The 23,246-nt window shown below is 37.6% G+C and overlaps 1 protein-coding gene across 2 annotated transcripts in view; it reads left to right on the top strand.

The window, feature by feature from the left end:
• Window positions 1-3,894: 3,894 nt before the first annotated feature.
• The window catches only part of TSLIG3B (tRNA splicing ligase complex subunit 3B), a 36,311-nt gene continuing 16,959 nt past the window's right edge, over window positions 3,895-23,246 (top strand). Inside the window, exons 1-5 of one of the 2 annotated variants that reach the window (XM_055436648.2) lie at window positions 3,952-4,026; window positions 11,287-11,400; window positions 14,349-14,494; window positions 15,603-15,737; window positions 21,106-21,284. In XM_055436648.2, the coding sequence (XP_055292623.2) occupies window positions 11,384-11,400; window positions 14,349-14,494; window positions 15,603-15,737; window positions 21,106-21,284 (477 nt within the window). In that variant the 5' untranslated portion in view covers window positions 3,952-4,026; window positions 11,287-11,383. Of the gene's footprint in view, window positions 4,027-11,286; window positions 11,401-14,348; window positions 14,495-15,602; window positions 15,738-21,105; window positions 21,285-23,246 lie in introns of both variants that reach the window. The other variant, XM_055436647.2, reaches the window with a different exon arrangement.

Here is a 23,246-nt window from a genome sequence, read left to right as displayed (position 1 = left end):
CCTCTTATCAGCCTATGAAATTACTCACCCCATAAAAACTAAGCACCCTCCACACCTTGGGGCTTCTTGCTTTCTGCGGTGGCCCACACTCTGTATACAGAGTGTCTCCTAGGGCCACTCTCACCTTTTGAAACAGACTTCTCTTGTGGAATGTGTATCTCTCTAAACATGCCTGCTTTCCCACTTAGAGCAGCCTTGCCTGCCCATTGGTATCCTTCACAAGTGTCCTGTATTAATAAGTCAACTCCTTGTCTAGAACTTTGGCTCTCACAGAATTCCTTCTTTGTTGTAACACAAAAACCTTGAGCTTTATTAAGTCCTGAGATCAGGTGTGTGATTTCAGCTGAGAGATTGTGGGTTCAGGTCATCTGAAGTGCGACTGCATTGAAGTCCCAAGATGAGGTGTGTGGTTTCAATTACATCCCCAAGGGATCAACTAAGTTTGATAATAATCAAAATATAACCTGCTTGAGACCATATCCCTGAGGTCTCTGTGTGCTCAAATGTGACCCCAGCCTGGAGTGTACTCTACTTGTCCCTCCTCCTTGCAATGCAAATTTCCTGGGCCAAATCCATCACAGCCCTGAGGAACTCAATGGATCTGGAGCAGGTTATTAGCTATTTTGGCAATGAAAGGACCTTACAAGAATAAAATTGATCATCAGTGCTTTCCAAAGGAAAGAATTCAATGATTACATATTTAAGATCAATTAAAAATTAAATGGGGTAAATAGGGTTTTGTCATCTAAAATGGGGCTTGGTGGCCATTGTGGATGTGTTTTCAGACATGTTCCTACATCACTGAGAACTTGAATTTTCTGAGCTGTGTCACAGTCAAGGATACCAGCAGTCATTTTCGAAACAGTATCTGCCAGCAGCTGCCATCTGCAACCTTCTGGTCTTAAAATGTTTCCCTGAAACTGTGCACCTATTTTGGATACCAACTAACCTTGCTTAACAAGCATTCTTACTTCTTGCCGACTCCAATCCTACTTCCTGACAACTTCTGTAACTTTGTGGGTTTTGCCTATATAAGCCTCCCCCTTTTTTTGTGGTAGTCAGGTGTGAACACAATTCAAGTGCTTCTTGAATCTGTGTCTCCCAGGCTATGGTCCTCAGCTTGACTTAAATAAAACACTCTTCCATTCCTTAAAATAGATTGTTTATTGATTATTTGTGTTGACAATAGCATTAGGTAGAGGTCATGATTTGGATATCCCATTGATCCAGCATCATGTATTGAAGAGCCCTGAGCTACATTGGTGACTTTGTCATACTCAAGTGACTGTGGAAGTGCAGCTATCTTTTCATGAGAGGAACTGGTCTATAAATTCTTTTTAATAATGTTCTTATTGATTTTTTTAAAAGATAATGTTGTCCTCATAAAAAGCATTACAAAATACTCCATGTTTTTCTAGTCTCTGGAAAAATTTTTATAAGACTGGTGTTATTTCTTTTTTAAGTATTTGGAAAAATCAGAAAAACACTTTGGGCTTGGAGCATTTTTTGTTGGTGGTTTTTAATTTGTCATTCTTTAATAAATATAAGCTATTCATTAAAAAATTTCATTGTATTTTTGTTAAATACTGTTTCTCAAGGAATTTATCAACTTTAAATTTTCAAATTTATTGGCATGAAATTATTCATAACATCCTTTTATTAACTGTCTAATATCTGATGACGAAGTACCTGTGTCCGCTTTTTCATTCCTAATAATGGTTGGTTGCTTCTTCTTCTTTTGTACTTATTTATTTTTTCCTGATCAGCTTGGCTAAAGGTTTGTCAATACTATTATTCTGCAAAAAGACTCAAATTTGCCTTAATTTCTTTATTGTATTTTCTCTCATTTCTGTTTCTTTGGATATAATTGTTTCGCTTTTCACCTGCTTGCAATCAATGCTTAGATAGTTAATTTTCAATCTTTTGAAATTGAAAAATCTTCTAATATGTACATTTAATGTTATATATTTTAAGTATGGGTCTATCTGCATCCTTCACATGGTATTTTTATGATTATTCAGTTCAAAAATATTTTCTCATATCCATTTTTTTTTAGTTTAATTCCTAGTTTAATCTGATTATTCAGGAGTAGTGCATTGCTTAAATTCTGAGCATTAAATGTTTGGGGATTTTTAAAAATTTTCTTTTTTTATTGATTCACTGTTTAATTCTAATGTAAGAGAACATACTTTTTATGATTTCGGGTTTTTTTTAAAAAAGTATTTATTTATTTATGACTGCATCTGGTCTTTATTGACTTCCCTTGTAGCTCAGCAGTAAAGAATCCTCCTGCGATGCAGGAGACATGAGTTTGATTCTTGGGTCAGGAAGATCACCTGCAGAAGGAAATGGCAGCCCACTCCAGTATTCTTGCCTGGAAAATTCCATGGAGAGAGGAGCCGGATGGGCTACAGTCCATAGGGTTGCAAAGAGTCAGACGCTCCTGAGCACGCATGGTGGTCTTCGTTGAGGCACAAGGCTTCTCTGTAGGTGCCTAGGCTCGAAAGTTGTTGTGTAGACTTAAGTTACTGGGTGGCATGTGGGATCTTAGTTCCTGACTAGGGATCAAACTGCTTCCCCTGCACTGGAAGGTAGATTCTTAACCACTAACCTGCAAATAATTTTATACTTAAGCTTGGGTATATGGTAGAGGAGTCACTATTTTTTTAAATTTATTTTTAATTGAAGGATAATTGTAATACTGTGTTGGTTTCTGCCATACATCAACATGGATCACCCATAGGTATACATATATCCTCTCCCTATTGAGCCTCCCTCCCACCTTCCCCCCCATCCCACCCCTTCAGGTTGTCACAGAGGAAGAGTCATTATTGAAAGTTATTCAAATTTATGGATAAACTTCTCTCTGAGTTTTACAAATTTATTGGCAAGCTCTTTGTTAACAATGATTAGATAGGTGAGAACATAACTGACTTCAGTGGACTAGGGCCAAGGGTGTTGTTCAATTCTGTAAGACTTGGGACAGTCCTTTAAAAGGATAAATTGTTATGTGTTTATTTGGATATTTACTTGGAAGGTACAGCTGTTAATGATTTTATGCTCTATGCTGACTCTCTGTTATGAGCTTTAAAATATTTTTATGTCCTTTAGATAGACACTGAATTCTCCATAAATAGGATACAGAGGGAATACTGTTGTTTGTTTTTTAGTTGTGACCTATGGGCTCTAGTTCCCTGACCAGGGCTTGAACCTGGGCTCCCTGCATTAAGGGCAGGGAGTCTTAGTCACTGGACCACCAGGGAAGTCTCACACCTATATTTTTTCAGCTGTGCAACACATAGTCTGCATGTGTTGAACAGGATTCTACAGATAGATGCAAGCATCTGATCATTTCTTTGATCTATGTTACATAATGAAACAACGTTTTGTTATACATCTCCTTCTCTTTATTCTTTAAAGTTGGAGCTTTATTATGTATTTGACTTAAAAATTATTTGTGTAGGCACAAGATATTCCGTACAATTTTAGCTCAAAGTAATATTTTATTTCAGGATTTTTGTTATAAAAAGAGGGCAGAATCTGATCCGTCAAAAACAACTTGGGTGGAATAACGATGTTCGATAAGACACAACTCAAGCCTTTTTATTACTACTACTTTTTGTTGATATCATTTTAAAAAGCTATTATAGTATGTGTATATAAAGTCGTTTTAGGCAGAACAGCCAATTGCTTGCAGGTCAGGAACGTTTATATACCCTCCTAGGCAGTTCAGGAAATGGCAACCCACTCCAGTGTTCTTGCCTGGAGAATCCCAGGGACGGGGGAGCCTGGTGGGCTTCCGTCTATGGGGTCACACAGAGTCGGACACGACTGAAGTGACTTAGCAGCAGCAGCAGCAGGCAGTTCAGGTTGAGATCCGGCCGGAACCTTGGCACAGCGACGCTGGTTTCCGGCGGGCTCCTTAGAGAGCGGAACAGCCTCGGGCCGAAGGACCATGAGAGGGCCGGATCCAGGTCCCGAACCTACGATGGAGGGGGACGTGCTGGATACGTTAGAGGCGCTGGGGTGAGTAGTCCTGGGATCGCCTTTCCCCGGAAAGAGTAAGCTGTCTCTCCCCGTGGATACCGCAGTCTCCCCCATGTGGGCCTCCGGCTGGGCTCCTGCGGCTCGGTGCAGGCCTCCTTCCCTGCCTCGCTGCCTCCGGCGCCGACGGAGTTAAGAGGGAGGCGGGAGAGAAATCCGTTTGGGGGGTGGAGCAGGCCTGAAAAGCTAGGGCGCGTGGCCCCCTTTCCCGAGCTCCTTGTTTCGAAACTCAGCAACGGGGATCCACGGAGAAGGCGCGGAAGGGCCTGGCTGGCAGCACTCCTTTGGGAGAAAGTGTTGCTGCCCCGCGGGGGGGTATTTTTGAGAGGCTGTGGAAATCCAGTGTGGCTTAATTAGGGCCCCGGGGCAAATCACTCCTGCTTCCTTGACCAGAGAAGGAGTTTTAATTCAGTGTGAATCCATTCATTCAACCGTTTCTTCCATTCATTAACAACGTATTAATTTGATGTTAACCTGTATTCACTAATGTGTATTTTATGTGCTAGGCCAAGGAAAAAGAGTTTTCAGATTACTAGTAGCTTAACTAGTCGTGGAGTGTATACTGGTGTTTATAATTTAGAGTGGTGAGTATTGTGAAAGCTCCTGGAATGATGTTAATATTTAAAGGCATGGGAATAAATACATGCAAGATAGAGTCTTCCTCAGCCATAATCCTGTTTTTCTTCACAGCCCTTATCCCTATTCCAGATTATCTTGTCCTGCACATTTGTTATTGTCTCTTGAACATCCACCCTCTCCACCCGCTAATACACACACAAAAATCAGCTCCAGGAGAACAGGTGCTTTACCTGTTTTGTTCCCCAGAACATCTTATAGTCAGGTCTAGTACAATAAATAGTGGTTGAATGAAGGAAGAAAGGTTCAAAGCACAGAGTGCACAGAGGTAGGCATAGGGCCAGGCAGTTGAGAGTCAAAAAAGGGAACTTGAAGTAGACTGATACAGCTGGAGGGCAGAGAGCAAGGAGCAGTGTTGAACACTGGATTGATGAGATTTAGGTGAGGAACAGGGCTTGCAGCACCTTTTAAGTCATGTTGTGGATTTTGTTCTTTGTCATAACAGAAGTGCAACATGATTAATGAATTTAAAAAAGGGAGTGTTTAGATGTCTAGTTTAAAAAGTTAGTTCTGTCAACATGGTAGAGAATAGATTGGAGAATTTTTTAGTAGTCTAGGCAAGAACTGATGGTTGCTTAGTGGCAGTAGATACAGAAAGAAGTACATTACTGGTCTTGGGCTTCCCAGGTGGCATGGTGGTAAAGAATCTGCTTGAATGCTGGAAACACAGGTTTGGTCCCTGGGTCGGGAAGAAGTAGGAAATGGCAACCCATTCCAATATTCTTGCCTGGAAAGTTTCATGGACAGAGGAGCCAGACAGGCTACAATCCATGGGGTCGCAAAGAGTCTACACGCCTGCACACATTACTGGTCTTAGTGATGGATTGGATTAGATATTAGAGCTGAAGGAGATGATGATATTGATGATTCATTGATAAGTATTTATTGAACAATAAAATAAAATGATACACTTTGGAATCTCAGTTGGACAAGGAAGAAAGTGAAGACAGCCAGGAGCAGGTAGAGATGGTATCAAGTGTGGTCAAAAGAGCAAGCTGGAAGGTAGAATAAGTAGGGTTTGGTCAGGGAGTGACTTGTTCAGCTTAGTGATTTCAGATGTGATTTAGTTCCAAGTGATGGTGTGGCTGACTTATGTGTAGTGGCAAAGGTTAGAAAAGAGGCTGAGAACTCAGGGTATTGGAAAGGGTATACGTATGGATTTTGAAGAAACTCAGTATCATTGAAAAAATAGGAATGGCGAGGAAACTGAGCACAGGGAATGTTGACGAGTGTCCAAGAGATTGATCAGTGAAAACCATGAGAGAAAGAGGGTGGCACATCTGACAGGCCTGAGCCTGGAGAGAGCAGGAGATATTCATGAGAAAATGGAGTCAATCAGAAAACAGGCAGAAGATCTAAGTAGACATTTCTCCAGAGAAGACATACACATGACCAAAAAGTACATGAAAAAATGCTCAACATTGTTAATTATTGGAGAAATGTAAAAGTTATAATGAAGTGTCACCTCACACTGGTCAGAACGGCCATCTTCAAAAAGTCTACAAGTAGTAAATGCTGGAGAGGATGTGGAGAAAAGGGAACCCTCGTACACTGTTGGTGGGGATGTACATTGTTAAAGCCATTATGGAGAACAGTACGGAGGTTCCTTAAAACAAAAACTAGAACTTCCATATGATCCTGCATTCCCAGTCCTGGGCATACATCTGGAGAAAACCATAGTTTGAAAAGATATATGCATTGAAGTGTTCATTGCAGCACTATTTATAATAGCCAAGATAGGGAAGCAACCTAAATGTCCATCAACAGAGGAAATGGATAAAGATGTGGTATATCTATACAGTGGAATATTCAGTTCAGATCAGTCGCTCAGTCGTGTCCGACTCTCCGCGACCCCATGAATCACAGCACGCCAGGCCTCCCTGTCCATCACCAACTCCCGGAGTTCACTCAAACTCGTGTCCACAGAGTCGGTGATGCCATCCAGCCATCTCATTCTCCGTCGTCCCCTTCTCCTCCCGCCCCCAACCTTTCCCAGCATCAGAGTCTTTTCCAGTGAGTCAACTCGTCTCATGAGGTGGCCAAAGTATTGCAGTTTCAGCTTTAGCATCAGTCCCTCCAATGAACATCCAGGATTGATCTCCTTTAGAATGGACTGGTTGGATCTCCTTGCAGTCCAAGGGACTCTCAAGAGTCTTTTCCAACACCACAGTTCAAAAGCATCAATTCTTCGGCGATCAGCTTTCTTCACAGTCCAACTCTCATACATGACCACGGGAAAAACCATAGCCTTGACTAGACGGACCTTTGTTGGCAAAGTAATGTCTCTGCTTTTTAATATACTATCAGGGTTGGTCATAACTTTCCTTCCAAGGAGCAAGCGTCTTTTAATTTCATGGCTGTAATCAGCATCTGCAGTGATTTTGGAGCCCCCAAAAATTAAGTCTGACACTGTTTCCACTGTTTTTCCATCTATTTCCCGTGAAATGATGGGACCAGATGCCATGATCTTTGTTTTCTGAATGTTGAGCTTCAAGCCAACCTTTTCACTCTCCTCTTTCACTTTCATCAAGAGGCTTTTGAGTTCCTCTTCACTTTCTGCCATAAGGGTGGGGTCATCTGCATATCTGAGATTATTGATATTTCTCCCAGCAATCTTGATTCCAGCTTGTGCTTCTTCCAGCCCAGCGTTCCTCATGATGTACTCTGCATATAAGTTCAATAAGCAAGGTGACAATATACAGCCTTGACGTACTCCTTTTCCTATTTGGAACCAGTCTATTGTTCCATGTACAGTCCTGACTGTTGCTTCCTGACCTGCATACAGGTTTCTCAAGAGGCAGGTCAGGTGGTCTGGTATTCCCATCTCTTTCAGAATGTTCCACAGTTTATTGTGATCCCCACAGTCAAAGGCTTTGGCATAGTCAATGAAGCAGAAATAGATGTTTTTCTGGAACTCTCTTGCTTTCTCCATGATCCAGCGGATGTTGGCAATTTGATCTCTGGTGCCTCTGCCTTTTCTAAAACCTGCTTGAACATCTGGGAGTTCACGGTTCACATATTGCTGAAGCCTGGCTTGGAAAATTTTGAGCATGACTTTACTAGCGTGTGAGATGAGTGCAATTGTGCGGTAGTTTGAGCATTCTTTGGCATTGCCTTTCTTTGGGATTGGAATGAAGACTGACCTTTTCCAGTCCTGTGGCCACTGCGGAGTTTTCCAAATTTGCTGGCATATTGAGTGCAGCACTTTCACAGCATCATCTTTCAGGATTTGAAATAGCTCCACTGGAATTCCATCACCTCCACTAGCTTTGTTCGTAGTGATGCTTTCTAAGGCCCACTTGACTTCACATTCCAAGGTGTCTGGCTCTAGGTCAGTGATCACGTTATCGTAACTATCTTGGTCGTGAAGATCTTTTTTGTAGAGTTCTTCTGTGTATTCTTGCCACCTCTTCTTAATATCTTCTGCTTCTGTTAGGTCCATACCATTTCTGTCCTTTATCGAGCCCATCTTTGCATGAAATGTTCCCTTGGAATCTCTAATTTTCTTGAAGAGATCTCTTGTTTTTCCTATTTTGTTGTTTTCCTCTATTTCTTTGCATTGATCACTGAGGAAGGCTTTCTTATCTCTCCTTGCTATTCTTTGGAACTCTGCATTCAGATGCTTATATCTTTCCTTTTCTCCTTTGCTTTTCACTTCTCTTCTTTTCACAGCTATTTGTAAGGCCTCCTCAGACAGCCATTTCGCTTTTTTGCATTTCTTTTCCATGGAGATGGTCTTGGTCCCTGTCTCCTGTACAATGTCACGAACCTCCATCCAGAGTTCATCAGGCACTCTATCTATCAGATCTAGTCCCTTAAATCTATTTCTCACTTCCACTGTATAATCATAAGGGATTTGGTTTAGGTCGTATCTGAATGGTCTAGTGGACCTTCTTCAATTTAAGTCTGAATTTGGCAATAAGGATTTCATGATCCGAGCCACAGTCAGCTCCTGGTCTTGTTTCTGCTGACTGTATAGAGCTTCTCCATCTTTGGCTGCAAAGAATATAATCAATCTGATTTCGGTGTTGACCATCTGGTGATGTCCATGTGTAGAGTCTTCTCTTGTGTTGTTGGAAGAGGGTGTTTGCTATGATCAGTGCGTTCTCTTGACAAAACTCTATTAGCCTTTGCCCTGCTTCATTCCGTGCTCCAAGGCCAAATTTGCCTGTTATTCCAGGTGTTTCTTGACTTCCTACTTTTGCATTCCAGTCCCCTATAATGAAAAGGACATCTTTTTTGGGTGTTAGTTCTAAAAGGTCTTGTAGGTCTTCATAGAACCGATTAACTTCGGCTTCTTCAGCATTACTGGTTGGGGCATAGGCCTGGATTACTGTAATATTGAATGGTTTGCCTTGGAAACGAACAGAAATCATTCTGTCATTTTTAAGATTGCATCCAAGTACTGCATTTCGGACTCTTTTGTTGACCATGATGGCTACTCCATTTCTTCTAAGGGATTCCTGCCCACAGTAGTAGATATAATGGTCATCTGAGTTAAATTCACCCATTCCAGTCCATTTTAGTTCACTGATTCCTAGAATGTCTATGTTCACTCTTGCCATCTCCTGTTTGACCACTTCCAATTTGCCTTGATTCATTGACCTAACATTCCAGGTTCCTATGCAATATTGCTCTTTACAGCACCGGACCTTGCTTCTATCACCGGTCACATCCACAACTGGGTATTGGTTTTGCTTTGGCTCCATCCCTTCATTCCTTCTAGAGTTATTTCTCCCCTGATCTCCAGTAGCATACTGGGCACCTACCGACCTGGGGAATTCCTCATTCAGTATCCTATCATTTTGCCCTTTGATACTGTTCATGGGGTTCTCAAGGCAAGATATTACTCAGCCATAAAAGAGTGAAATAATGCCATTTACACAACATGGATGGACCTAGAAATTAAGTGAAATAAGCTAATGATAAATATCATACAGTACTGCTTATATGTGCAATCATATGTATAAATGATACAAAAATGAACTAACATACAAAACAAATAGACCCACAGGATGTAGAAAACAAATGTATGGTTACCAAAGGGGAAAGATGTTGGGGGGAGGAATAAATTAGGGATTATATATATAAAATAAACAGGGACCTGCTGTATAGCACAGGGAACTATACTCTGTATTTTATAAAAGTCTATATGGGAAAAGAATCTGAATAGAAAGATATGTTTGTACATATAGCTGAATCACTTTGTTGTACATCTGAAATTAACACAACATTGTAAAACAACTTTTCAATTTAAAAAAAGATAATAAGGAGCAGTGAGTGATATGGATGTTGTATTGGGAAGCAAGGAGAACAAAAACTCCACCGTTTGAACTTTGGGTACTTACAAGAGAAATACCCAAAGCTCAGAGCAGTGGTGATGAGTCTTTCTGAGACTGATGGAATAGGAGAGTTGTTATTTATGGATGGAACATAGAGGAAGAGTTTGGGAAGTAGGAAGAAGTGGAGAGCTGAATCAGAGACAAGCCAGTAGGGTGAGTAAATGACAGCGGGGGAAAAGGGTCTCGTATTTTATATTTTGGCTTATGAAAATAGAAAAAAGAAAGTAATTTAGACCTTGACTATGTCCTTTTGAAGATCTGCCAGTGGCCCTGCTGGGCTGAATTTGGTTCACGCAGCTTAACGTAGTGTCAGATCAGCAACTATGGTTCCACTGTGTATGGCCCTGGGGGAGTCTAGGCCTAGGGGAGTTGTCTCCAGTGTTTGGAATTAGAGTGGCACTTTCCTAATTGAACAATTGATAGAACAAATGGCATGATGATACATCTCTTATAGGATATTATTATAATTAAATGTGTTAATATACATACGGCATGTAGCACTGGCCTAAGATTAGTTTATAAATGTTAGTTGCTACTATGATTATTATTGTTATTAACTATTCATATTAAATGCATTTATTTTTCTTTTTTACTTTTGCCTGTTTTGATGAGCTGAGGCATTAAGGATTGTGTATTCAGGATTTAGTATTTTTGGTGATTTAGTAAATTTTTGTTGAATTTTACAATTGGCATGTCAGTAAAAGTAATATCACCAATAATATAAATTAGTTAAATTTTTTTTGAGAGCTCATGATTGTTGCTTTATTGCAGAAATGAAAACAAGTAGGGAGAAACAAGATGTTTACTATGAAATCTGAATGAGAGGCTCTGTAAGTCATGGTAGAAAGGTAATACCACGGGAACGAGTCTTTGTTAGGGGAACAGAGAGATGGTCTAGTCCTAGCTGACTGCATTACCTGGCCAGGTTATTTACTTTGTTTCCTTATTACTGTGGACAGAAGTTTGAGTTCACATGGAGCATTTTGGGTCAAATCTGGTTTTAAAACAATGTCATCACTTGTTTATCTTCTGATACTGGTTTTAAAACAATATCATCACTTGTTTATCTTCTGATATTACCTTCTGTAGTATAGTGTTAGTTGCTCAGTTGTGTCTAACTTTGCAATCCCGTGGATTGTAGCCCACCAGGCTCCTTTGTCCATGGACAGGCAAGAATATTGCAGTGGGTTGCCATTTCCTTCTCCAGAGGATCTTTGCGACTCAGGGAGTGAACCCACGTCTCTTATGTCTGCTTCCTTGGCAGGCAGGCTCTTTACCACTAGCGCCACCTGAGAAGCCAGAACTGAGATAATATTAACTTAAAAGCATTACTATAAAGACTGGATGATTGGAATATTTCTATGGCCTGTTGCATAAGGCAAGTATCCTAACTTCATTAAGCCCTAATTTCTTATCTGCAAAATGGGGATTTAAAAAAAAAACTTTTCCTAAGATATGACCAGAGAATTTAGAGAAAAAGCAAATGGCCTTTAAACATATGAAAACGGTACAGTCTTGCCATAAGAGAAATGTAAATTAAAACTATATTGATATAACCATATGGTCAAAAGTCCAAATGTTTGGCAGTTTTGGTGAGTTATGGGTAATGGATACTCTTATATTTTAATTGTATAATCCTTATATAGGAAAACTTTATAGTATCCAGCAAAGTTACATATCCATTTACCCTTTGATCCAACAATTGCACCTCTAGGAATCTATCCCCGATATACAGTGACAAAAATTTGCCCAATTTTTTTTTTCTTTGCCTGATTTTTGATAATAGCAGAGCACTACAAAAAACTATCCTTCACTGGGGGAATAGCAAATAAAATATGGTACATCCAGACAGTGGAGTACTATATAACCATAAATATGATTGAATAATATCTCTGATTTCTAATATGATATCTAATATAGATATGTGTGTGCATGTATATATGTTAAAGGAATAAAACAGTAGGTAGTAGGCTGCCTTTTATCTAAACAAGTACATATTTATGTGTGCGCATGTGTGTATGGACTTCCCAGGTGGCCCAGTGGTAAAGAATCCGCCTGCCAATGCAGGAGCCGTAGGAGATGTGGGTTTGATCCCTGAGTTGGGAAGATCCCCTGGAGATGGAAATGGTCACCTTCTCCAGTATTCCTGTCTGGAAATCCCATGGACAGAAGAGCCTGGTGGGCTACAGCCCATGGGGTAGCAGAGAGTCAGATGCAACTGAGTCACTAAGCACTCACATGTGTGTGTGTGCATGCGTGCATGTATATATTTATTTTAAAACATAGTTTGACATCCCCAAATTAATACATGTGGTTTCCTGTGAGGAAGGGAGGAAACAGCAGAAATGGAAGTCAGTTAGTCGTGTCCGACTCTTTGCAACCCCATGGACAGTAGCCTACCAGGCTCCACCATCCATGGGATTTTCCAGGCAAGAATACTGGAGTGGGCTGCCATTTCTATTAAGATTACAAGCTAGATTTGTCTGAATGTACCATGTGTTATTTTTGACATTGAAGCCATATACATGTTTTACATAATGATAAATCATTTTGATTTCATAAATCAAAACATAAAAAGACAAATCTCAAAAAATAAAAGCAAAATGAAAAAAATCTGTCAATATATTGTGTAGGATTTAATCACATGGAAAATGGAAAGAAATTGTTTTTCTATACACCGAAGAGTTGATGCTTTTGAACTGTGGTGTTGGAGAAGACTCTTGAAATGCCTTGGACTGCAAGGAGATCCAGCCAGTCCATCCTAAAGGAGATCATTCCTGGGTGTTCATTGGAAGGACTGAGGTTGAAGCTGAAACTCCAATCCTTTGGCTACCTGATGCGAAGAGCTGACTCATTTGAAAAGACCCTGATGCTGGGAAAGATTGAGGGCAGGAGGAGAAAGGGACGACAGAGGAAGAGATGGCTGGATGGCGTCACAGACTGAATGGACATGAGTTTGAGTGAACTCCGGGAGTTGGTGATGGACAGGGAGGCCTAGCGTGCTGCGGTTCATGGGGTCGCAAAAAGTCGGACACGACTGAGCGACTGAACTGAACTGAAACGGAGTGGATTCTAGAAATAAAAATATAAATTGTGTTCAGTAATTTTATTAGTAGCAATGCTGTTTTTTCTATTGTGAAACTATGTAATCTATATTTATTTTTATATTTGTTGTTGGTTAGTCACTGAGTTGTGTCTGACTCTTTGCGACTCTCATGAACTGTAGTCCACCAGCTCCTTTGTCCATAGCATTTTTCAGGCAACAATACTGGAGTGGGTTGCCATACTGGGATTCTATAAATGTCACAAGAAACCAGAATTTTCATTGTAAGAGAAAAATAGATTAAAATGTAAAGCAAAATAGGTAAAAACCCTATAATTCTAAATCTGAATTGAAAATAGCAGTGTGAACTCCTGATGTAATTTCTCTTAAAAAGGTACAGTTGCTGTAACTAACCTTTACTGCCAGATTATGTACTCTAAATAAATACCATGGAAGATAATCAGGGCTTCTTGGAGAAATAGCCGGTTGCAGGTAAAAGGCAAGAACATATGGTCATAGAAAGCAAGAAAAATATTCGAAGAATTCCGGGAACTAGTCAGAGAACTCATTGACTAACATGAATGGGCTCCCACTAATCAGAGATAGGACAGTTTGATTATCAAATGAAAAATAACTGCAGTGGTTTAAAACCCAGCAAATGTGCTGAAACTTAGAAGTTAGTAACATGGGGGAATAAAAGCTCAAGTACACTAAGAACAATAAAAGAAAACTGATATCAAATTCAATTAAGATAATATGTAAAAGTGGTTTGAAAATTTAAGGTTCTATTCAAATACACTTTGTAGCAGTGTTTAAAAGTATAAACTTATAAAAGAAATGGTTAAAGTTAGAATAATCTCATCCCTTTCGGCTTTAAGTTTTTAAATTTAAAATTTGCATCTGTTCTCCTTTAACTGTGTTACTTTTTTCTTATTCCTATAACTAATATAGTTATTACTCTGATTGACTTTGTTATATGTAATATTTATCTTAAAATAGCTTGATAATTTTACTAAAAAACTTTAAAACAAAAAAATCAAATGTTAATTATGCAGAGCAGAAATCAGCAAACTATAACAAACCAGATAGTAAAACTTTTAGGTTTTGCTGGCCGTGCTTTCTCTGTCACAAATACAGGGAAACAGTCAGATAGATGGATACTTTTATCGTCTGTGTTCCAATAATATTTTATTCACAAAGACAGGCAACAGACTTTGATTAAAAAGTATTACATGTATTAGGGTTTTGCTTATTGTTTTAATCTTTTATATTTTCCTTTTTAGGTATAAGGGACCACTGTTAGAAGAGCAAGCGCTTACAAAGGCAGCAGAGAGTGGACTGTCTTCACCTGAATTTTCAGAGCTCTGTGTTTGGTTAAGCTCTCAAATAAAATCACTGTGCAACTTGGAAGAAAGTATCACTTCAGCTGGTATTGCCATTTAGTTTTATTTACTTTTCTGTTTACTAGTAAAGTGAAATGATAGGTTATGATTTACAGTTTTATCTATAATGTGCTCACTGTACAAAGAAAAGTCGTTAATACAAAGAAGTTCAGTATGTGATTTAAATATCTTTCAATTTAATTTTATATTGATTAACCCAAAATTATTTCTTAAATTTATACAAAATTATAATTATTGTTTATCTGCTGTCTTGAACTTAGTATTGAGTTTGGTTATTAAAAAATTTAGTTTTTGAATACTTCTTTTTTGGAATTAAGGTTTTTTTTTCCCCCTAAAGTATATGTAATCCCTAATTTAAGTTATATTACCAAACTTATAACTCAGGATGTGGATTCACTTAGGAATACATTTATAAGAAATTCCTCTGCTAGTTTACAAGTTTTTTTTAATTCATTACTACTCGTAGCTGGAATTCTTGTGGGTCTTTGGTAGGAAATAAAAATTTGTTGGGCATTTGCTAGAAGGTAAAAGTAGCATTCCCTTCTGATGCTATTCTTACTTTTCAAATTATATATTTTTCCTTGCCAAATCTAATAGAATTCACCTGAAGTAAAGTAAAATAAGCTGAATTCAGAACTTATGACACAAGTTCCCACATAATTCGATTATGAAAGAAGGAAAAGTGCTGAGGTTTAATTAGATGATTATATTTATTATCTGAATCCATAGAAATACAATAGAAATGAATCATTTGCTCTGAAGCCAATTAATAATTATAGCCATAATAATGCTGTCATATTTCAGTTACTAACAAAATATTTCCATTTTATCTGCTTTTATGGAAAGCCCTTTGGAAGATATTTATCAGAGATTTAAATAGAAAAAGATTTATAATTTCATGATTAGATACTTATGTTCTTGAATTAAAGTGTTACTTTCTATATGTAGAAATATGTTTTGGTTACTTTAACCTAAGCTTACCTAATATGTTACTTTTGGTCATACATTAAAGGATTTAATGTTAAAGTGAAAATTTAGAATTGATATAAAATTAAAATCAACTAGTAGATTTGATAGTATCAAATTATATGTTAAGTATTTAGTAAATGTTTTATGCCTCTTCTTTTTTTAAAGGGAGAGATGATCTAGAAAGCTTCCAGCTTGAGATAAGTGGCTTTTTAAAAGAAATGGCATGTCCATATTCTGTACTCATATCTGGAGATATTAAAGACCGCTTAAAAAAGAAGGATGATTGTTTGAAACTACTGTGTAAGTTATATTTCTTTGAACAGTTTAAATGCCTGTGTTTGATCTGGTTTGTGTTATTTTCAAGTCAAGATTTATGAACTTTAATTAATGAAGCATTAGACATTTTGTGTATTAGAAAGGTTTTAATATTTGGCTTAAAATGTGAAACTGACTCAGATATTTGTATAAATGTAGGATAAATTCTACTAATGTACTCTCTAAGATTTCCATAACACTTATAATTTATTTGGCCAGTATAGATTACCCTGTGTTTATGACTAGTACTTTAGCAGTTTTTCCTTCACCTAATTCATCCCTTGACGTTTATGACTAGTTGACTAAAGTGGTGATCTCCAAAGTCCTGTTTAATGTTAAAACTCTCTGAAATTAGTCGGACACGACTGAGCGACTGAACTGAACTGAAGCAAATTATTAGATGATAGGCACTTAGTGATAGTTCAGAAAATTTATTGATCACTTTTTATTAGAAACTGCTCTAAGCATTAGGGATATATAAGTATAAAAGAAAATTGTGCCCTTGTGCCACTTGAATTCTAGTGCGTGTGGCCTGTTTTTCATCAGGGATGAATTTGGAGTACAGATTACCGTATATCTAAACAATTACTATAAATAATAGATGCAGTTGTTTATATTGGGTCCCTTAAATTTTTTTCAAATTTAGTTAATTTAATTTTATGCTATTTTGAAAATTCTACAAACAGTGATCTCTTGAAATAATTTTTCTGACATATTCTATTATTGAAGATTTCTGTTGTTCTAGGTTGTACCATTTATAAAAAGATGCACATGATCTATTCCTTTATGCTCTAGTGTTAAGATGTTAGTTTCATTAGAGTGGAAATCATGTTTATGTATTTAGTGGTGATGATCAAAATGTTGACAGTTGAATTATCTTGTGTGGGAGAATAAACATTATGTGGCCCCACTTCTTATACTCTTTCCTTGTCTTCCTCCCATTCAGTGTGAGTCACTGATTGAATGAGCCATGGTTAATGGGAGGGCACAATAACCCATAAGTGTATTGGGACAAAAGGAAGCTAAGGAGCACTGGCCATGAGGAGCATGCATACTCTTTATATTAGTCTATGAGAACTATGTAAATCATGTTTCCCTTTTTGCCTTTGCTTCTAAGAAGCTCAGCAATAATAGTACTGGAAGTTTCTGATCCAGGTAAAAGTATAGAGGAACTATAAGAGAGGTTGGTATAGTTTTTTTTCTGATTATAAACATACATGCTTGAGAGGCAGGGGGAAATGGAGAATTAGTATAGGGAGAATTAGTGTAAATGAGTACAGAGTTTCAGTTAAGGAAAATGAGAAAGTTCTGGAGATGGATGGTGGTGATGGTTATATAACTATGTGAATGTACTTAATGCCACTGTATACTTAGAATAGTAAATTTCATGTTACTTGTTGGAAAATTACATTCTCATCATAGGAATCTTACAAAGTAGATAAATATGTAAAAAAAAAAAAATATCATTTCACTCCCCAGAGAGAGTCATGAAGAACTTTTCAGTGTATTTCCTTTTCCTTCTTTTTCCTTTGTACACACGTGCTTAAATAAGATTGAGATTTGTTACATGTGTAATTCTTGCTCTTTCTCTTTTTCATTTAAAGTATCTATTATCCCATCATTTAGTATTTTTTGAAAAAATAAATTGGCTACATAGCTTTCTATACTATGGACATTTTTATTTAATACATTTCAGATTTAGAGGTATCTGAATTTTTTATATTTTAAATTAATTACTTTGTTCATATTTTTGGTTGCTTTTACTTAGACAAAGATTATGAACATTAAAAAAAATTCTGTCTGGATATATATTGCCATATTTTGTTCCAGAAGGATTATAACCTTTTAGCAATCTTACCAGTATCTATTTCATCTTTAGTTTTACTACCTTTAAAACATACTGCTTTAATAAGTGGCATGTTCTTAGAATTGTTGGCATTGTGTGTACAACTAAAAGGGTCAAATTCCTTACTATGTGAAGAGCTTTTATAAAGATAAAAGCTCACTGGGAAAATAGGTAAAGTACATAAGGCATGAAATGGCATCCTATAGAAAAAAGTTTTTAAGAAATTGTTTCTAAACATTTAAAGATGCACAAAGTTAAGAGTTGCAAAAAAAAATAAATCATTTTTCACTTACCAGGCTAGCAAATACCAGGAAAAAAAAGTCGTAAGTAAGCATTCTCATATGCTACTTACAGGTATTGAAGTGTGGTGGGAGAATAATTGGGACCATCTTTTGGAAAGGCAAATTTTCAGTAACACAGGTAAAATTCACCTGTTTTTTGAATTGGCAATTCAGTGACTAGGAGTTCATATTGCGTGTACAAAGATATATGAAAAGAATGTTCATTATGGCATTGTTTATAGTTGTTAAATAGAAATAATACATCTTTGCAGTGATACCATGATCAGTTCAGTTCAGTAGCTCAGTCGTGTCCAACTCTGCGACCCCATGGACTGCAGTACACCAGGCCTCCCTGTCCATCACCCAGCCCCCGGAGTTTACTGATACCCATGTCCATTGAGTTGGTGATGCCATCCAGCCATCTTATCCTCTGTCGTCCCCTTCTCCTCCTGCCCTCAAATCTTTCCCAGCATCAGGGTCTTTTGAAATGAGTCAGCTCTTCACATCAGGTGGCCAAAGGATTGGAGTTTCAGCTTTAGCATCAGTCCTTCCAATGAACACCCAGTACCGATCTCCTTTAGAATGGACTGGTTGGATCTCCTTGCAGTCCAAGGGACTCTCAAGAGTCTTTGCCAACACCACAGTTCAAAAGCATCAATTCTTTGGCACTCAGCTTTCTTTATGGTCCAACTCTCACATCCATATATGACCACTGGAAAAACCATAGCCTTGACTAGACAGACCTTTGTTGGCAAAGTAATGTCTCTGGTTTTTAATATACTATCTAGGTTGATCATAACTTTCCTTCCAAGGAGTAAGTGTCTTTTAATTTCACAGGTGCAGTCACCATCTAGAGTGATTCTGAGCTCCCAAAAATAAAGTCAGCCACTGTTTCCACTGTTTCCCCCTCTATTTGCCATGAAGTGATAGAACCGGATGCCGTGATCTTAGTTTTCTGAATGTTGAGCTTTAAGCCAACTTTTTCACTTTCCTCTTTCACTTTCATCAGGAGGCCCTTTAGTTCTTTTTCACTTTCTGTCATAAGGGTGGTGTCATCCCACCCTGATACCATCCATGAATAAGGCTTTAGAATGAGAGTAGATAAAATATGTAAATATGGAATGATCTCTAGAATATATTGGTAAATAAAAAATACACAGAAGATGTTTAGTATACTCTTGTTTCTATAATAGAAATAAAAGTGTATAGACAGTAGAAACATATACTAAGCATACATATATGCCTAAAAAGATACCTAGAAACTAACATTGGTGATTGCTTTGGGGTGGGGAATCTGAGAATCTGTATGGGAAGAAGACTTATCACAGTATTATTGTCCATCTGCATGGATTAGCATTTTAAATACTAGACTGAACTCTTGTTTGTACTCTTATGTACAACATGTTTCTGTAGAAAAAAGACAGACTTCAGCTGTGGTTTATTGAAGAATGGTGATCTGTTTTAATGAAGTTTTTAAATCAGAGGAACCTTGGCATAGTCATCATAAGCAACGTTTGATATGTATTGGTCTTAACTTTTTGTGGAATCTTTAGACTATCATGTGTAGATTACATGGAAAAACTTTAAATTAGTGGCTCTCAATCCTGTCCGTGAGAGTCACTTTGGATCTAAAACCACACAGATTCCCAAATCATACTTCAGATGTTCTGGTTCAGAATCTCTTAAGGGTGGAACCCTTGTACTTGTATTTTTAAACAGTTTCTCAGGTATCTTTTCCTGCTCAACTGAAGTTGAAACTTTTGTATTAAATTGTGTGTGTATAAATTTAACTAAAATGAAAACAAATGAACACCCAATATCTGTCTTTATGTTCTGAAAGTTAATTTTAAAAACATTGATGATTTAAGTTAATTTTTTGCTTTCCAAAATGATGTGGGTTTTTTAACTATTTTTAAAATTGAAATATAGTTCATATAAATATTATGTTAGTTTCAGGTGTACCACATAGTGATTTAACCTTTGCATGTGTTGTGAAATGGTCACTGTGGTAAGTCTAGTAACCATCTGTTTCCATGAAAAGTTATTACAATATTATTGACCGTATGCTTTATATTATATATTATATCCCTGAGGCTTCTTTTCTAACTGGAAGTTTGTGTATTTACCTATTATACCCCCACCTACACACCCCTGCTCTCTGGCCACTGCCTTTTACTTCTCAGTATGTGAGAGTCTGTTACCATTTTATTTTTTCCATCTAAGATTTTTGAGTAATTTTTAGAAAGATGACTGTTTAAAGGATGAAATGGTGACTGTGAAAGGAGTTTTGAACAGTCTGGAGTGGTCTATCCTAAAGGCAGTTTTACAGATTGCTCTGTCTGCTTATAGATCACTTAAAGCTATACATTCTCCCTTGGCTTGAGCTCTGCATATCAGAGAGAGAGTAATTTTTCAGCTTTATACATTCTTGAAGATTTTAATGTTGTTCTTTTACTGATGGGTCCCTCCTACTAGACTTTAGACTCTGTGAGTAGGCACTATTTTTTAAATTTCCTTCTGCCCTCTTTATTATTTCTTTTTGTGATAAGAATACTCAGTGTAAGATTTGCCCTCTTAGCAAATCTTTAAGTATACAACACAGTATTGTTAACTGTAAGCTGTTACAATAAAATTGTTAACTGAGTATAATACAATATTGTTATGCTGTAAAGTAGATCTCTAGGACTTATTCATCTTATGTAACTAATATATGTTAAACTTTGCTTATGAGGACTGTGCCAAGATCCCTATGATTTTGAAACTTCAATAAAATGGATCGCCAGTTCTTCAGAAATTTGTATTTAACAAATGTCCTATTTCTTCCCTAGATTGGTGATCACCATTCTCCTTTCTGTGTTAGGAGTTTTAGATTCCTCATAAAGATGCTATCATTAGTATTTGTCTCTCTGCATCTGGCTTGTCTCATTTTGCATTTTCTAGGTTCATCCATGTTGTCACAAATGACTGGATTTCCTTCTTTTTAAAGTTGGGTAATATTCCCTTGTATACATATACATACCACATTTTCTTTATCCACTCATCTTTTGAAGGACACTTAGGTTGTTTCCGTATATTGGCTATTATGAACAATGCAGCAGTGAATATGGTAGCGAAGATCTCTTTGAGATCCTCACTTCAGCTCCTTTGCATGTATACCCACAAGTGGGATTTTTAAAGCATTCTTGTGTATTTTAACATTGTTTGTTTTTCCCTTTTTTTATTATAGTATTTTTAAGTACAGAGCTTCAAGCTTTACAGATACTACAGAACAAGAAGTGTAAAAATTCTCAATTAGATAAAAATAGTGAAATTTATCAGGAAGTTCAGGCTATCTGCGATACCCTTGGGATTCCCAAGTCAACAACTTCTGACATTCCGCTTATGCTAAATCAAGTGGAATCAAAGGTATTGTATTTGTTTTATTTATTTCCCCCAAATTCAATTAAATGCTAACATGTAAACTCTGGGAGATGGTGAGGGACAGGGAGGCTGGCATGCTGCAGTCCATGAGGTCACAAAGAGTCAGACATGGCTTGGCAACTGAACAACAACAGCAAATGTATTAAATTTTATTTGTTTTTGGCTGTGCTGGGTCTTCATTGCTGCGCAGGCTTTTCTTTGGTTTTGGAGAGCGGGGGTTACTCCCTGGTTGTGGCATGCAACCTTCTCATTGTGGTACACAGGCTTCTCATTGCAGGGGCCTCTCAGGGAGCACGGGCTCAACAGTTGTGTTGCACGGGCTTAGTTGCTCCATGGCATGTGGGATCTTTGTGGATCAGGGATCAAACCTGTATCTTCTGCATTGACAGGCAAATTATTTACCTCTAAGCCACCAGGAAAGCTCCTATAAATGTATTAAGGATGAAAATACAGTTGACCCTTGAATACTGTGTGGGTTAGGGGTGCTGATCCTCTGTGGAGTCAGTAATTAACAAACAACTTCACAGTTGGCCTCTATATCTTCAGTTGGTATTTGTAAATTCAACTACCTGTAGATTGGATGGTACTGTAATTGAATTTAGTGAAAAAAATTCACGTATAGGCGAACCAGCACAATTCAAACCCATGTTCAAGAATCAACTGTATTTCCTTTAAGTACAAGATATACATTCTAATTAGAGAGACACTTATCTTTGTATAAAGCTAAATTTTTCACGTAAAACTAAATAGTATGCTTTTGACCTTATTTGCCTATTACTAGTATTCAGGAGGGAGAAGGCAATGGCACCCCACTCCAGTACTCTTGCCTGGAGAATCCCAGGGACAGGGAAGCCTGGTAGGCTGCCGTCTATGGGGTTGCACAGAGTTGGACACGAGTGAAGTGACTTAGCAGCAGCAGTATTCAGGAGGGAGAAGGCAATGGCACCCCACTCCAGTACTCTTGCCTGGAAAATCCCATGGATGGAGGAGCCTGGTGGGCTTCAGTCCTTGGGGTCACTAAGAGTCAGACACAACTGAGCGACTTCATTTTCACTTTTCACTTTGCTGCATTGGAGAAGGAAATGGCAACCCACTCCAGTATTCTTGCTTGGAGAATCCCAAGGACGGAGGAGCCAGGTAGGCTGCTGTCTACCGGGTCACACAGAGTCAGAGATGACTGAAGCGACTTAGCAGCAGCAGCATTCAGGAATCAAATCTTAATGAGGAAGTGCTAGGCTTTGTGAAAGTTTGCTGTTTGCCCTGATAGAAATCTCTCTGCAAATTTAAGGGTCCGGTTTCTAACCAAGGTTGAATTACAGTATAATGAAAGAAGTAGAGTTTTCCTTTGAAGGCAAACTAAATTTCTTTTTAATGGATGCTGTTAATAAAATTTCAATGTGATTGTCTTTGGCAGTGAGCAAAGAAATCTGCATTCTGATGGATAAGTGTTGAGGCAATGTTTGGTGTATAGTTAATAAATGAATGAGTACCTTGATGGAGTAATTAAGAACAACTAAGAACAGCTAATTAATTAACAAGTAATTAACAACAACAAACTATATCTCTAGCTTTTGAATTTTTTTTTCAATTATAAACTATCCTCATTCCCAGTCAAGGCATAAATTAGAATACTGCTCTTGCAGACCAAATTCTAGCCTAATTTCTAGGTTTTGTAGGAGTCCTATAGGAGAATAATACAGGATTCATTTTTCAAGGAAAAGAAAATTTTCACCCTCAAGAATAGGTACTAAAACTCTGTTTTTAGACTTGCTGTTTTAAACTATATTCTTGAGTAAAGTACTCTTTTGCACTGATAATTTATGAGCTGAGAACAAGATTTGTCTTAATGTAAGATAATTTTAGTATCATTAAGATAAAAACACAGTATTAAAAAGTTTTGTTTTTATTTTTAGAACTAGCAAACCAAAAAATAAGCGTATGAATCCC

The sequence above is a fragment of the Moschus berezovskii genome, chromosome 9, assembly GCF_049115385.1.
Source record: "Moschus berezovskii isolate FMDL1 chromosome 9, NW_MosBer_1.0, whole genome shotgun sequence".
Lineage (NCBI taxonomy): Eukaryota > Metazoa > Chordata > Mammalia > Artiodactyla > Moschidae > Moschus > Moschus berezovskii.
Note: the sequence above shows the minus strand (reverse complement) of the source record. Positions and strands in the feature narration are given on the sequence as shown.